General features: G+C 41.0%; 1 protein-coding gene across 1 annotated transcript in view; it reads left to right on the top strand.

Annotated features, from left to right (window-relative positions):
• Window positions 1-14437, top strand: part of KIF26A (kinesin family member 26A) — a 96153-nt gene that overhangs the window by 47802 nt on the left and 33914 nt on the right. Inside the window, exon 3 of the mRNA XM_039712879.1 lies at window positions 1041-1201. Coding sequence (XP_039568813.1) covers window positions 1041-1201 — 161 coding nt within the window. The remainder of the gene's footprint in view (window positions 1-1040; window positions 1202-14437) is intronic.

Genomic DNA, 14437 nt, shown 5'->3' with positions numbered 1-14437 from the left:
TGGCATCCTAGGAAGCACCTAATTGTGCTTGTGCTTCATTACAAGGCTGTCTCCTTTCCTGGAATCTATTTTAGCTAATTAGTTGGAAATGTCAAAGTAGTATTTCAGATGACAGAAACATCATATATTATCATACATGAAGCAATTAACTCTTTTGACAAATATTTATTGTGGTGTCATCTTTAATTAAATCTTCAGGACTCCCAGACAGAGAGCAGGTTCTTCCAAAAGAGAAGAGGCTTCCCAGCACTGTCAATGAGTACTTGACTGATGGGGCTTAATTGAGTTCAGTACTTGAAAGAGTTGGTGGCCTAAACATAAAGATATAGACCTGACACAATTTCACAATACAGATGTCTAAAATTTTGTCAAAATCTCAAAACAATTACCCCTTTCCAAACTGTGTCTCAGACACTGCAAATGCTTTATGCTGGAGAAGATGTATCTCCAGTCTCTCCTGTTCTTCCACTGGAATGGTTTGCAGGAGAAAAGTGTTGTATGCTTGTGCTGCTAAGAAAAATAATACTGAAAAACAGGGCTGTATATATTTTTCCAAAAAAAATCAATTTTCTTTTATTTAGTTCTTGGGGTTATTCATGTGGAAACATATTACAAGTGTGACTGTTTGGTTAGTTCCTCTTAAACAGATAGGTCTTGTAGGTGATGTGCCACTGAGAAATAATTCTTGACAGTCATAACTGAACCAGATAAACAGTTCTGCCAGCTCCCAAATAACACTGTAAAACAAAAGGGTTCTGCTTATCGTTTTCCATTTCTTCATGCCTGTCAAACTATTTAACTGTGCATCACTCCTCACAAAGGTTCTCTGTGTTTTTCTGCTCCTCCCTGCCGTCATGGTTTTGACTTTCTCTGTTGCTGAACCTACTGTGGGACACTTGTCTGCCTGTATCACTCCTCACCCGCCGCTGATCTTCGCCTTCACCCTTGCAAAGAGTGGCTTTGGAAGTGCTGTGTGACATTTTTCCCTGTCAGGCCATGTATTAAAGTGTACTAACCTGTACATATGTTTTTATTTTTAGCAGGGGGAGGCAGCACCCGAAAGCAGCCGAGATGTTGCCAGTGCTCAGATCGGCTCAGGGCAGCCCAGCTCGGACCCCACGGGCACGGCCGCGCCCCAGAGCGTGGTGGCTCCAGCCGGGGTCTCGGCAGGCACCTCGGCTGCAGCTTCCTTCTTCATAAGGTACCTTCTCTTTTTCTGGTTTCCATCACTGCTCGTGGGTCTTCAGACAGTTGGGAAATGGTATTCAGTCTTTGCCAAGGTGCTGGTTGCTGAGGGATGGAGGTGGTCACCTGTGGCTTTCTGCTGCCGCTGGAGAGCAGGGATGGGATGGGGACACCCTGATCCTCTGTCTGGGGACCTGGAACCTCTGTTGACCAAAAACCCAAGGAAACCTGTGTTGGGCTTTGTCTAATCCTTAATGGCCATCTTCACCACAAGTCTGCTATTCTGTAGGTTTCCTTGGAGCAAAAGCTGAAGTAACAAGTCTTTGTCTCTCAGATCTAGATTAAAAAAAAGATTTTTTTATACAGTAGCATGGCCTATGTGTCCAAATAAAAGTTTTTCCATGGCTGGTTGAAACAGTTAAAACAGTTTGACATTCTTCTTTTAGCAATAGCCCACAACAGTCTTTTTTTTCCCCCCATTCTGGTGTCTTATAACAAGAATATGTTAGTTTTGTTTGGATGTTTGTTGTAATTAGCAATGTTGATTAAATGTAATACACTGTCAAGCAGATGGTACTTAAAACAACAAAACTCAGGGCTTTGTACTTGCATTCCAACTCCTTTTTTAATTCTGAACTGAACATATTTTGAGACAATATTGAAAAGCGTATGTCTGTGAATGGCACTAAAGTAAAATTTATACAGAGAATCCCTCGCAGAATGTAATCACAATGGTAATTGTATTGTTTCCTTTTCATTGGTCTTTAAGATGTTTTGTACCATTAAATAAATGATGTTTACTGCAAGTTACAATCTGACCTCGGAAAGATCTTGACTTTCCAAGTTGTTTTTTTTTAAAAGAACATAGTACAATGATTTGGAGTGTCAAATGCCTGTGTGTCACAGTCTGTCTGTACACTGGGGCTGGGAAATAACTGCCCCAAGAGCACTGTATGTAAGTCAGGGGATTGTCTCTGTGCTGTGGGTTTAAATCAACACAGAGAAACCATGGCCTGCAGGGGATGATTTGTTTCATTCAAAGATAGGTATCTGAAATAATCAGTGGGAATGGAAAAGAAAGGTTAAGGTAGAAGCTCAGACATCTCTTTTCTTGTTCAGTTACCTAAGCAAGGACAATGCATCCTTTCAAAAAATATTTAGATAGGACTGCAGCACAGCTTTTGTTACTGTGTTTCATATTGTGGGTATGATTTTAGCTTAATCTACTTTGGATTTATTTCAGTGTTAATTCGTATGTCATAAGAAAATTTTTGGAGGCAAAGATTTTTCCCTTTCACTGGGGAAGCCAGAAAATAAAATACCTTCCTTGAAACTGAGAGAAAGAAATCAGTTCCTAATAGTATAAAACAAGAACCAAAATATTTTCTCTCAGTGATGCTTTTGTCACAGGTCAGCAAAACTCAGTTCTGTTTTTATTGTGAAGTGAGTGTCATTGACTTAATTCAAAGATTCTTGAAGTCAGCAGCAAGACTGCAAATGACATCATTGTATGTTGGATCAGGCCCTAATTGCTTCTCATGAATCTGTCTTTGCCTTGAGTGAATCAGAATTTTATAGCTTTAGCAGCTCTGTGCTGGCTAAAACATTTAAAAACCCCATTAGTACGTTGCTTATTCCCTACCCATGTTCCTATATTCAGAATTGATTCTCTTGAATTTTTTAACTGATGGAAAATGGAAACAGCTGATGGAAATTTTTGTGCACAAAGCACTTTTGTTTCTTATCCTGTTGTTGCTGAAACACAAGAAAAAAATGTCACGAAGATTTTGTGGGGGAGGGATATCCATCATTGATCCCTGGCGCTTGTAAATAAGTTGAGCAGATTCTCAGATGGGTACAAGGGCATGGCCAGGCTGTTCCCCCAGCTTTGCCAATAACCTCAGGAGAGGTTCCCACTGTTCTTCTCTTTTGACTCTTCTGCCATCCATTGGAACCTTAGGATCAACGTTTCCATGCTGAGTCCTCCACCCTCAACCCATGCAGTCCTCTCAGCAAGAGGGGAAAGGAAGAGGAGGAAATCCTCAAGGATGAGTGAGAGATGACACAGATACTGGCAGAAATGGCTTATCCAGGAACCACAGATATTAGGATGTCATCAGTCTCTGGGGGGTTTTGTTTAGTAAATGGGCTCTCAGGCTTCTTTGCTTCAACTCTTCCACTCCTGTCTCCTTCCCTTTGCACCATCCAGCCTTGAACTTGTTGATGAAGAAGGTCATCCCTGCCTTGACTCTTTTGCAGCAGCATTCACTTGTCTCTCCTGCATCTCTCTGGCAGCTAATCCTCTCTCAAGAAGCACCTGGAGATGAAAGAAGAGTCATGGCTGCAGTGTCATTCTGTAGTCCCCATTCATTGTATTTGCTGGGTTTTTTTTCCATACTGGAACTCCTCAGCCACTTGAAATGTGAACTTCATAGCAAGGCCAGTGTGTTACTCACATTATGCAGAGCCTGGCAGATTTTGTTCTTGTTCTCTACCGGAATAAATGCAGTTAACATATTGACAATCACAGAAACATATATTTATATTTTTGCAAATCATTGGCTTTTCTTTGACCAAGTCTACTGAGGACCTTCAGCTGTTTACATCCTCCTTTTGTAAGAGGAGCAGTGGTTGAAACTTTGGCTTGTTAAAAGGGCTGTTTTGCCTTGGGAATAAAGTTGCTAGGCAAAAATATGCCTATATGTTAATGTACACAGTATTTGGGTGCAGGATTAGTTACTTTGGAAGGCAAACTTCATAGGGTGCTTGTGGAAACCGCATCTGTGATTTCCTGAGCCACAGCAAGACTAGATACATTTTTTTTTTTCCACATGAATAAAGTATTCCAATCTTATTTTTCATAAAACAGCATTCACTGTGTTTGTACAGGTCCTAGCACAACTAGCTTTTGGGTTGTGACATGGTTTCCACATGGTTGCCACATATAAATGCTATTTTCACATTAAAACTGGAGTTTCTGTTTGCAGAAATAACACCCTTACACTCTTGCTTTTGGACTGTTTTGTGCCTGGGAAGGGAGATCCATGCTGGATTTATTTGGTTAGTTGTTTGTTTGGTTTTTTTTACTCGAGTTTGCTCCTTGATGAGAATCAGCTTTGTGTTTGTAAGGTTTGTAACTCTGAAGACAGGACAGAGAGTTCATGTCGTCACCTGGAAAACAATAGCTAAGAGATGCAACAAAAAGGATACCTGGTCATAAGAGGTCCCCATGGTTAAAATTAGTATCTTTAAGATATTCTTTGCAGGGAATGCACTGGTTTTTTTAAGCATACGTGCAGCCCAAATCTGCATATTCATCCAAAGCTCTTTCTCATTTGAATGTCATATTTAATTTCTTCAAGCTTAATTATGTTCTGCTCTAAAAAAAAAAGTATTTTATTCATTACCAAGAAATGCAGAGAAGCGCTAAGTATTCGAAATCAAAGCCAAATATTAAAGACGGCAGACAGAAGCGTATTAAGAAATTAAATCAGTTTTAAGCTTTTTTCTTCACTGTGATCTGTCACCGAAGGAGGAAGGCTTTGATTAACATCTGACTGTGTCACGCAAGCAAATTGCCAGACATTACTCAGTGGTTGTGTTACCAGAGGATTTAGCAGAAAATGGAGCTTCTCAGTAGGTCACTGGCAGAATGAGAAAGCCAGGGCACAAAGTAAATCTTAAGTTCATGGATGACTGTGAAGAGACTCCCAGTTCACCCTTACATTTCAAGAGAAGTTTATTCTTGCATTCTTCAGATTTAAGAAGAATGCAGCTGGCTTTGTCCCTTGGTATGGCATGAGCTGTGCCTTGCCTAGTGCTCCACACTTTACACCTGTTTCCAGGTGGGTTTTTTTGTATAAGGAACCTGAACAAACTTTATATTACTAAGGGGAAATATGTGAGACAGTTGTAGGACCCTTCTGTGGGCTATGCTTGCAGCTAAGTAAATATTGGCATATTTTGTTATAAAGCTGTAATAAGCTTTATAGCCCATTTGGGTTTTCTTGTCACGCGAACAGCGGGGAAGAGAGGAAATGGTGTGTCCAAGATCAGGCAGGAGAAGGGCAGCAAGGAGGAGAATGGGCATGCACTTGGGAAGAGGTTAATGGGCTCTCTGACAAAAAAGAAAATACCACTCCCTTGGGAGAAGAATCAAGACCCCCAGCAAATGGAAGCTGTCACCATTAAGGTGCCATTTCTGCCGGCTGGTGGCTGGTGACAGTGGTGGCAGCAGTGGCTGTGCAGCTGGGGGTTGTGGTGTTTGGACAGCAGGGATACCTGCCCTCAGTGCACCAGCTGGAAGGAAGGTTTGAGCAGTGACAGGGCAGCGAGGAGGAATCAAAACTGTTTAGAAGGAAATATGTATCTAAGCAAGCAGCACTGAGCAGCACTGAGCAGAAGACAAACTGCATTAAGTCCCTCTTCTAAAATTCTCACCTTGTTTGATGTTGATCTTTTCAAACTGGTTTGCTGACAGGGTTGCATTCTCTGCTTTGGGACTGGTGCCTTTGAAGGGGGAAATAACTGTATATTTGCAACTCCTTTCCCTTGTATCCACCTGCTTTTGTTTGAAAAATTAATCTTCCAAACATAGCACTGACTAGTTCTCAGGTTTCTAGTTATTTGCGATGTTGCTGGGCTTTGCTAGATTAAAACTATTTAAGATAATAAATCCAGAGAATCACAGTGGTGAATCACACCCATTATCTTTCCTCTCTCATCATCCTCCTGCATGTTTGGAAAAGCTGTGTCAATTTAGGCATGATATAAAACATTGCACATGATATGCTTTTTGAAAGCAGATTTTCTTAACAAAATATACAATCTCTGAGTAATGTAATTGAACATCTGAAGAGTTAAAATAAGCGTAGTTGTCTTTTACTGGAGTCAGGATATTCCATCATATTTTAATGCCTGTGAATTTGGATTAAAGAATCTAATTATTCACTAATGAGCAGTAATGGTACATATAAACTAAGGGTCACTATCCTATTACAGGCACCTGATGGTTCACTGATAAGCATTTGGTCATTAGATTGACCATAAAATACAGTCAATAATTGAGGTTACTCATAGAGCAGACACCTTATCAGCTTTAGGCATGGTGGGACAGCTTGTCAGTACTCTGTGTCCTGATTGTGCTGTGACTGAGCATATGATTAGGGTATTGAAGCAGTTTGTATCTAATGAAACTGCAGGAAAGGCATAGCAATATTAGCACAACCACTAAATGACTAATGTGTTTTTGTTCCAAGCCTTAGACACTTCAATTAGTTCCAATAAACTCTGATCTAGTGTAGTGGTAGGCAGAGAATTTAGATATTTTATGTACAAGCTTTCATTATACTAGTCAAAATTTGTAACATTTAGGGGACGGATGAAATCTGTGTAGCTTTGAATAAGAAATGGTGGAAATAATAAAGCTTGTCATTATTGGTTTTACTTCAAATTTTTCAGTTTTATTTTTGCATCTTTTAAATGTAGTATACTGAGACAATGCCTCAGTGCCTGATTTAAAAGATGAAGCTGCTGGCAGCAAATTAGATGTCCACATTTTCCTTTAAAGTCCATTCATGCAGTTCATGTAGGCTTGTGCATATAGATCTAAACTTAGAATGTGTTCTTTAGGATTTTGTACCATATGGAACATTAGTCAAATAGTCTCATCTTGAAAGCTTTTGTAGAGATTGATTTTGCTGTGCTTCAAACTGTTGCAAAGAAAATAACCTCAGAACCTATTCTTTTATGATTTTTTTTCCTTGAGGATGTCTTAACTTTCATAAATTATTTAATATGGTGAAAGATGCAAAATGCCTTTTGTCTTTCTGAACTGCTGTTCAGGCTTCTCTGATGCGACCTTGGAAAGTAACCATAGAAACATGTTAAAAGCATCAACTGAAAATCAGTAGTTCAGTTTGACAGTGATGCAAATTCTGTGAAAGAAGATTATGATGTATTAGGAACACTTGAAGCATATATTACTGCTAACCTGTTAAACCTGATTATTCCATGACTATCAGTACTTTCAGAATTTAATACAGGGAAAAAAAGAAAAAAAAATATGAACATATTTTTTTTAATAAGTTGCCATGTTTAAGATGTTTCTAGGTAAATCACTTCAGCCTGTCATTCTCTGTCCTGTTAAAAGCAAGAATTACATTTCTGCTAAGCTCATAATGTATGCTGTATTTAACAGCTGTAAACTTCTGCTCAGTACCCTGCTGGGGTGCATAGGTATGCTGGCTTTGTGCAGAGCTGGCACAAATTAAATCTCTTTGACAGATAATAACTGGGTTATGAATAAGTAGCAGTTCATCAAAAGGTGAAGAAAATCTGTGATTCATTGGATCCTGAGTTAGAGATTTTTGTGCTGACCTGTGGTAGTTAAGCTAGTCTGTGAGGCTGAACAGAAATCCCCTGCTGTAGTTGCAGGTAACCACAGTAAATTCTTGATGAATCATGGGTAAAGAGAAGAAGCAGAGTCACTTGTTAAAGCTTCCTCAGTAAGCATAACCCCGGCCCAAGAAATCCTGTGTTGATGTCATGTGGGAAAATTTCATTTGAACTAGTTACCTCAGAAAGTGGGGTGTGAGCCCTTCCTGACTGGGGCTGCTTTGCTGGCAGATACACTCACAACACCCCTTGCATGGTTTGTCCCTGTTTCACAGTGCCATAGCGGTATGATGGGAGCTGCAGGGCTCCTCAGGGATGTGATGGCATTAGTGCAGCCCAGCAACCCCTCAGGGCACCATCCCTTCTTGGTTAAATGCCCCAAAAGCTCCCCAAGTGGAGCATCCAGCTGTTTTAGGGGCAGCCAGATACATAATTAATGTTTCCTCCTTAATGAGTCCCTACTCTGGATTTAGAGTTGAGGACTGGAGCAGCCTGATCCCTGCAGGGGGATGTGTGGGGCTGGAGAGGGGATGCCCTCCTGTCCCCCTTTTCCGCTCTGCATGGAGAGCAAGATGTGCAGATGTGCAAATGGAGAGGGAGCAGGTGTCACCAGGGGCTGGCCTTGTCTCTCCATGCCATGCCACGCTGCTGGAATGTGGTTCCTCCCTGTCCCCAGAGAGCAAATGTGACCTGCAGGTCTCACAGTGTGGGGACAGGGGATAGGGCAGGGTGTGAGGCTTTGTGCAGTATCTTGTGTCACTTAGGGCAGCTTAAGCTTTCCTAGTTGCTGTGGCAGCATAATACTGCCTATAATTAAGGACAAACAAAGCGTGTATGCTTTAGGTATATCCCGTTTCATGTTAGCCCGTGAGGAGGATAAATTAGGAGATAAGCCTGAATTTATTAGGCTTTGTTCTTGGAAGCACAAATGACTCTCAGGACAGTGTGTTTAGCAGCAGAACATCATTACTGGTATCACTGCTAATACAACATCATGCATTTACACACTGCATTACTGGCGTGTGGTGAGCCAGGCTCCCTGCTAGGAACAGCTCATCTGTGACACTGTGAGCTGGCAGGGCAGAGATGAGACCCTGAGCTGTGGTTCAGCAAAGGGAGAGGTGAGGAACCTGGAGGAGCTGAGAGAAGAGGGAAAGTGGAGTTTGGAAATGAATAGTGCTGAGTTAGAACACTGAACAAAGCATGAAAAGGTCCCAAAGGGCAGCAGCTCTGGGGTCAGGGTGTGCCTGTTGGTTTAGAGGGGTGAGGCACTGAATGATCAGCCAAGGTGGAGAGCCCATGGTGAGGGTCTGACAGAGTCTCAGAGGGACCTGGGTGGTGAGCAGGAATGGGCTTCTATGAGTTATTGCCTTGGAAGATGAAGCTCCTGTATGGATCCTATGAAGCTCCTGTTAGGGATCTTGGGAGAGATCATGCAAGACAGCAGTGTCAGGGAGATATTTGGAAGGAGAAACCTCTGTTGGATAGCGCAGGCTCTAGGAATTGTGTGGGAGCAGGTTGGACTGTGCAGGAGGCGGCGGAATAAAGCAAGGAGGGAACCTGGTGCCAACCAGATTGGCAAGAAATATGAAAAGGAAGAGGCAGAAAAGAGAGGGAAAAATGGATCTAGTAATGTGGAGACCACGTGATGAGGTCAGGATTTTGGAGCGGCTGTTCTAGGACTTAATTTCATCTTGAGAGCAGAAGCAGAATTGGGGCACAACAAAGCACTTCCAGTGTTTTTTGCTGACCAAATACCTTAAACATCTTCATAATTTGAGGCCACACCTGAGGAAGCCTGATTTTTGTCAGCCCTGAGTGCCTTGATGAATGATAATACAAGAGGTTCTGGAGCAGCAGAGGCAGCCCTCCCAGGAGATGTGGTGACTTTTTGAGCTGCTGTAAGTGGTTCAGTGCAGACAGTGGTTGCAGCAGTTGGGTCTTGGATTATCTCTATATACTGAGGCATTCTTGATGCCCAAGAGGAAGAGAAAAGAAGAATAATTTAAAACAGATGTGCTCACAAGTAGGGGAGAATCTGTGCCTTCAGAGCTACTAAGGTTTGCATTTATTTATGGGTGTAAATGGTGGTCAGTGGATTTTAAACTAGGAACTGATCTGAAGTACTTGACTGGAGTCGTGCAGGTATTTCTTCTTACTTTGTCCTCTCTTGGATCTTCTGCTCACCTGGACTTAATATTTTCTCCCTTAATTTTAGTTGTTTTTTGGGTTTGTTTTTTTTTTCTATATGACCCTTTATTTTCTCCTTCCTCCCTGTCTGAATGCACTTGATTATTCTGTTTTCCTGAGTGTATGGAATCTCGCTGCTGCCTAGCTACCAGCATCTCTCTTTCCCCTTGGATTTTTCCTTTCTTTCTGCCCTTCCTAGCTTGTCAAGAGGAGCACTTTTCCTGCCTTCCCCTCAGGCCAGCCCTCCCAGTCTGCCTGCTTTTTTGGTTCCTGGACTCCTGAACACCAGCTCTGACTCCGTTATTTGGGGCTCCTCAGCTTGGCAGCAGTGGCAGCTGCACTGGTGGTTTTTCTGCAGTGGGAACGGAGCATTCCATAGGTAAAATGATAATGGTGACTTTCCTGTGGGGATGTAATTTGACAGTTTGCACCTGTTTTTACAACTTTATTAGTGACTTTCAATCTCTTCCAGTAACATATTTAACTATTTTAATACCATTGTTAAGACAGAGAGACTTAGCAGGTGAAATAGTTTTAAATCAGACTGATTGTTAAATGAGTATTTAGTTTTTGTGGCTAACTTGGAGTCACTTTAACATTCAGTTTATGGTGTGCAGGATGTGGTTTGCAGGGCAGATGGACTTTGAAGTGTCACTGTCTCTTTTCAGAGCTAAACTGCTTTGCTTGCTTGTGCTTGTCGCAAAACAAGACATCCCACGTTATCATTTATTACAAAAACAAAATGTCAAGCCAAAACAATGCACCAGCACTATGGCTGCAGTGCTTGATCAACTGCAAGATTACTCTGATGCTACTTTTTAATTCTCTATGAAATATTGAATTTTGGCTTTCTAAAACTTTCTTTCATCCTTCCTGCTGGAGTATGGAAGCTGTTTCTTTTGGCAGGACATTTCAGAAAGCTTAGCCAGTATCTCGCTCATCATTAGTTAGTGCTGCTGTTGCGTTTGCTTTCTGCTTTGTTTGGCTTTTTGTGTCCTCAGTGTTGCAGCTCACTTATTAAGAAGCACTTGCCCTCTGGAGGAGAGGACTCAATGGATGTTAATCAGCATATAATAAATCTAATCTAAATGTTACTAGTGAAGCTTTCTGGACTTCAGGGCAAGCTTCAGAATATTGTTTGATAATGTGTCTCAAGCAGGTCTTCAGGAGTTGCTCATTTTTACTGAAATTTGAAGTTACCATCTTTGGGTCAGAAATAGTCAGATCCTTCCATCTGCAGTGATGGAAAAACACGCATCTCAAATTTTCCTGCTAAGTGCTATTTTAAAGGGCGATCCTGCAGTATCAGCCTGTTATACCTCTGAGAAGTATCACTTCAGAACTGATGTCACTTAAATAAATCATAGTAACCCTGGGCTTAGAAGCCCATGTGTCCCTCCTCTGTTTAAAAATACTCATTGTGCAGGCATACCACTTCTGTACTTGGATGATTTCTACTGCATCATTTAGTGCTGTCAGTGACCATTTAACTCACTAACAGTAGGAATAAGTAAATGCCCCCCTGAGAAGTTATTTGCTTGGCAGTATAGGTGTCAAGCCTTTGACTAAGCATCTGAAATAAAACCCAGCTGAAGTGGGAATGGATCCTCTGTGGATTTTTTAGATGTGCAATAAAATATGGAACTGAGGGATCTGGAATTGATGAGAACGGTATATCTGTGGGGATGGTATGTTGGGTCAAAGGAAGCTAACAGGAAAATGTAACCCACCTCAGAGCTTTTATTGTAAAGAAGGCATTGTATTCACAGATGGTAACTTGTATTCAGACTGTATATATGCAACCAGGAACATGGAGATACAGAATTTTCCCCTTTGTATTCACAGATGGTAACTTGTATTCAGACTGTATATATGCAACCAGGAACATGGAGATTTTCCCCACTTTTGGTCCTTCTCTTTCCTGTCAGATATTTGTCTGAATTTGGTGTTTGAGATGAGCCTTCATTAGCCATGTCATGTATTTTGTCTCTCATCTTTTCCACTCGCAAATACATTTACCTCTTCCCTGGAGCAGCCTGAATGAGCAGAGTGATTTTTGTACACCAGGAGCTGATACTGCAATGCAAAATTAAGTAATCAATTTAAGTCTTATTTCAATAGTGAAGGGCTAGTTAGCACCGTTGTTTCAGGTGCATTACTTTGTAGTTTTAAAAATGTCTTTCTTACTTTTTCTTGACAGAATACAAATGAGACTAGAATTCTATTTTGCTCAACCTGACTATTTCATGCATCTGTGTCTTGCTGGCAAATAAGTCCAACTTTTTTTTGCCTAAGGAGTGGGCTTAGATTGATGTGGCTCTGGCTGCTTTAGCTCAGTTGGCTCATGAAACAGAGTGGGGAAATATTGCTGACATTCAGGTAGCTGTATTTTCAGTGCACAGCTATCCATGCAGTGTGCAGCCCGGGAACTGACGTATTTCTGTATTAAGTGTTGACAGTCTTGCTTACTTAAAGATTAACCTACACAGGTTTTCAGCAGTTTGTCATATGGTAGAGTTGTAAACAGCGAGTGTGGAAGTGCAGCAATATGTTCTTCTGCTCTTGCTTTGTTTAACATCCTTAGTGAGCAGAGCTGGAAATGGTATGTGGCAGGCTGCTGTGACTAGCTGTTATTCTGATATATTTAGATATATATATGTATATATATATATAAAAGTCAGTTCCTGAACACTGATTCTGGCTGCTAAAGCAATGCTCTTTGGCCAGAAAAGTGTCTTAAATCTACAATCTGAAGAGAACATGGAAATGACAATTTTGTAGCAGCAACCTCAGAAGCTGCTGGTTTGGGAGAGCAGGAAAAATGGCTGGAGTGCAATTGTCAGTGCTCGTGACAATTTGCCCTTTGGTGTTTCTTAAGCTGGGGGAAAAATTACAGAGAAACAGGGTGAAAATTTCTTCTTGGATACCTGTATGCAAATTGCTTGAAGGCTTGAAGATGGGCTAGATTGGTTGCTTCTGATAAGTTAATAAACAGCTGAGTGGAGGGACCACCTCTTGGGTCTCCACAGCATGAGGGAGCACTTCTGGTGTCAGCAGTACCTTGCAGGTTTGTTTTAGCTTCTCATCTTCTGGAGATGGTTTTGAGTTTATCCAAAAGTGGCTTTCCTGGTCTGTACTGTGCCTGAATTCAGGTGAGCCTTGATTATACTAATGCACAAAGCCTTTATTCCATACTTCATGAAGTTGTGAATAGAGTTGGAGACAAGCAACAAGGATGTCAGAAATCAAGGAAATCTGACCTGTTGGAAGGATTGGGACTTCTTAATTTGAAAAGAGAAGACTGACTTCAGTGTGCTAGTGGTTCTCATCCAGGTAACAGCTGCTGCAGGAGATGGAAATAAGCCCCTCTGCATGCCTGGTGAAGTCAGGGGAAAAATAAGGAATGGGAGACACGAGATGTGAATTTTCGAAGAGTAAGAGTAGTTAAAAACTGTCTAGTAAAAAACTGTGAGACATTGATGTTCCTAATATGTCAACACTGCTGATTTTTATTTCTGCCTTGCTGATTTTAATAAGAGATAGTAAGAGAAAATTACAAGGTCAAAATGAGAGGCTGAAATTCAAGTCTGAATTGCAAGATTATGCTATGTGCACGAGGCAAGGCATGAACTTTGTCTCGAATTAGAGATACTTGCTCTCACACTGTTAGTGAGGTAACATCCTCAAAATATTAAATATGGTTTGACATTTTGGAATGTTTCAGGATAATGGGTTTCTATTGAAACTTTATTACCCTCACCCATTATAAAAATGCCATTGTTTGAGGCTGTGCATTGTGATCCAGATGAACTAATTATTTATTGAGGAAGTCAAAACACAGAAATAAGGAACATTAATTGTTTGTTCTTCCTGGCAGTGCTTCTCAGCAACATTGCTGGGACAGCTAAGCAAACAAAGGTTTGGTGTAGAACTTGTGTAATGATATGAAGTGGGGAAAGTGTTGTGTCCTCCAGAAGTTGTACATCCATCACAGGAACCTAGTAAGCTTGGGAGAGGAAAAGACCCTACCCTCAAAGTTTATCATATGTTTTATAAGTGGCTTCTTGGACAAAATTTACTCTAGAAATACAGATGGTGCCTGTCCTTTCCAAACCTTCATTATGTATTTATACATTCCTGGTTTTCTCTTTAAAATTATATTTTTTAGATCACATTATGTTTTCCAAGGTGAATGCTGTTAGTGAAAACAGATACCTTGTTGGTTTTTAATTTTGCTTGTGGTTTTGGGTAGCAATGACTTTCTTATTTTTTTTAAATTGTGCTACCTTTATAATTTTTGAACTGCAAAGCAAACAGCAATAGCAATAATAAAAATAATAATGCCAACCAATGTCCTGTGAGTTGTGGAAGGCTTGGGAGAGGGTGCTGGAGGATGTATTGTAGGACATCCGTCTATTTGTTGCCTGTTTTGATGAGTGATTAAGGAAACAATAACTGGAACTGCAGATAGGATGACAGGCTGTGACTTTCCCACTGCTTCCTTTGGAACTAGCTGGCAGCAGGAAAAGATTGGGATATTGGTTATGTGAGGGGGTTTATCCCTTGTTGAGCTGAGAACTGGGAAAGTTTTGGAAAGCTTTGCTAAAGTCAACTGGTTCTCAGTGTAAGCCTGTATCCATAATTTTCCAAACTTAGGAGACAGCTC

The sequence above is a fragment of the Passer montanus genome, unplaced genomic scaffold (genome assembly GCF_014805655.1).
Source record: "Passer montanus isolate IOZ18808 unplaced genomic scaffold, ASM1480565v1 scaffold27, whole genome shotgun sequence".
Taxonomy (NCBI): Eukaryota; Metazoa; Chordata; class Aves; order Passeriformes; family Passeridae; genus Passer; species Passer montanus.
The sequence above is the reverse complement of the archived record's forward strand: the minus strand, read 5'-3'. Positions and strand labels throughout refer to the sequence as shown.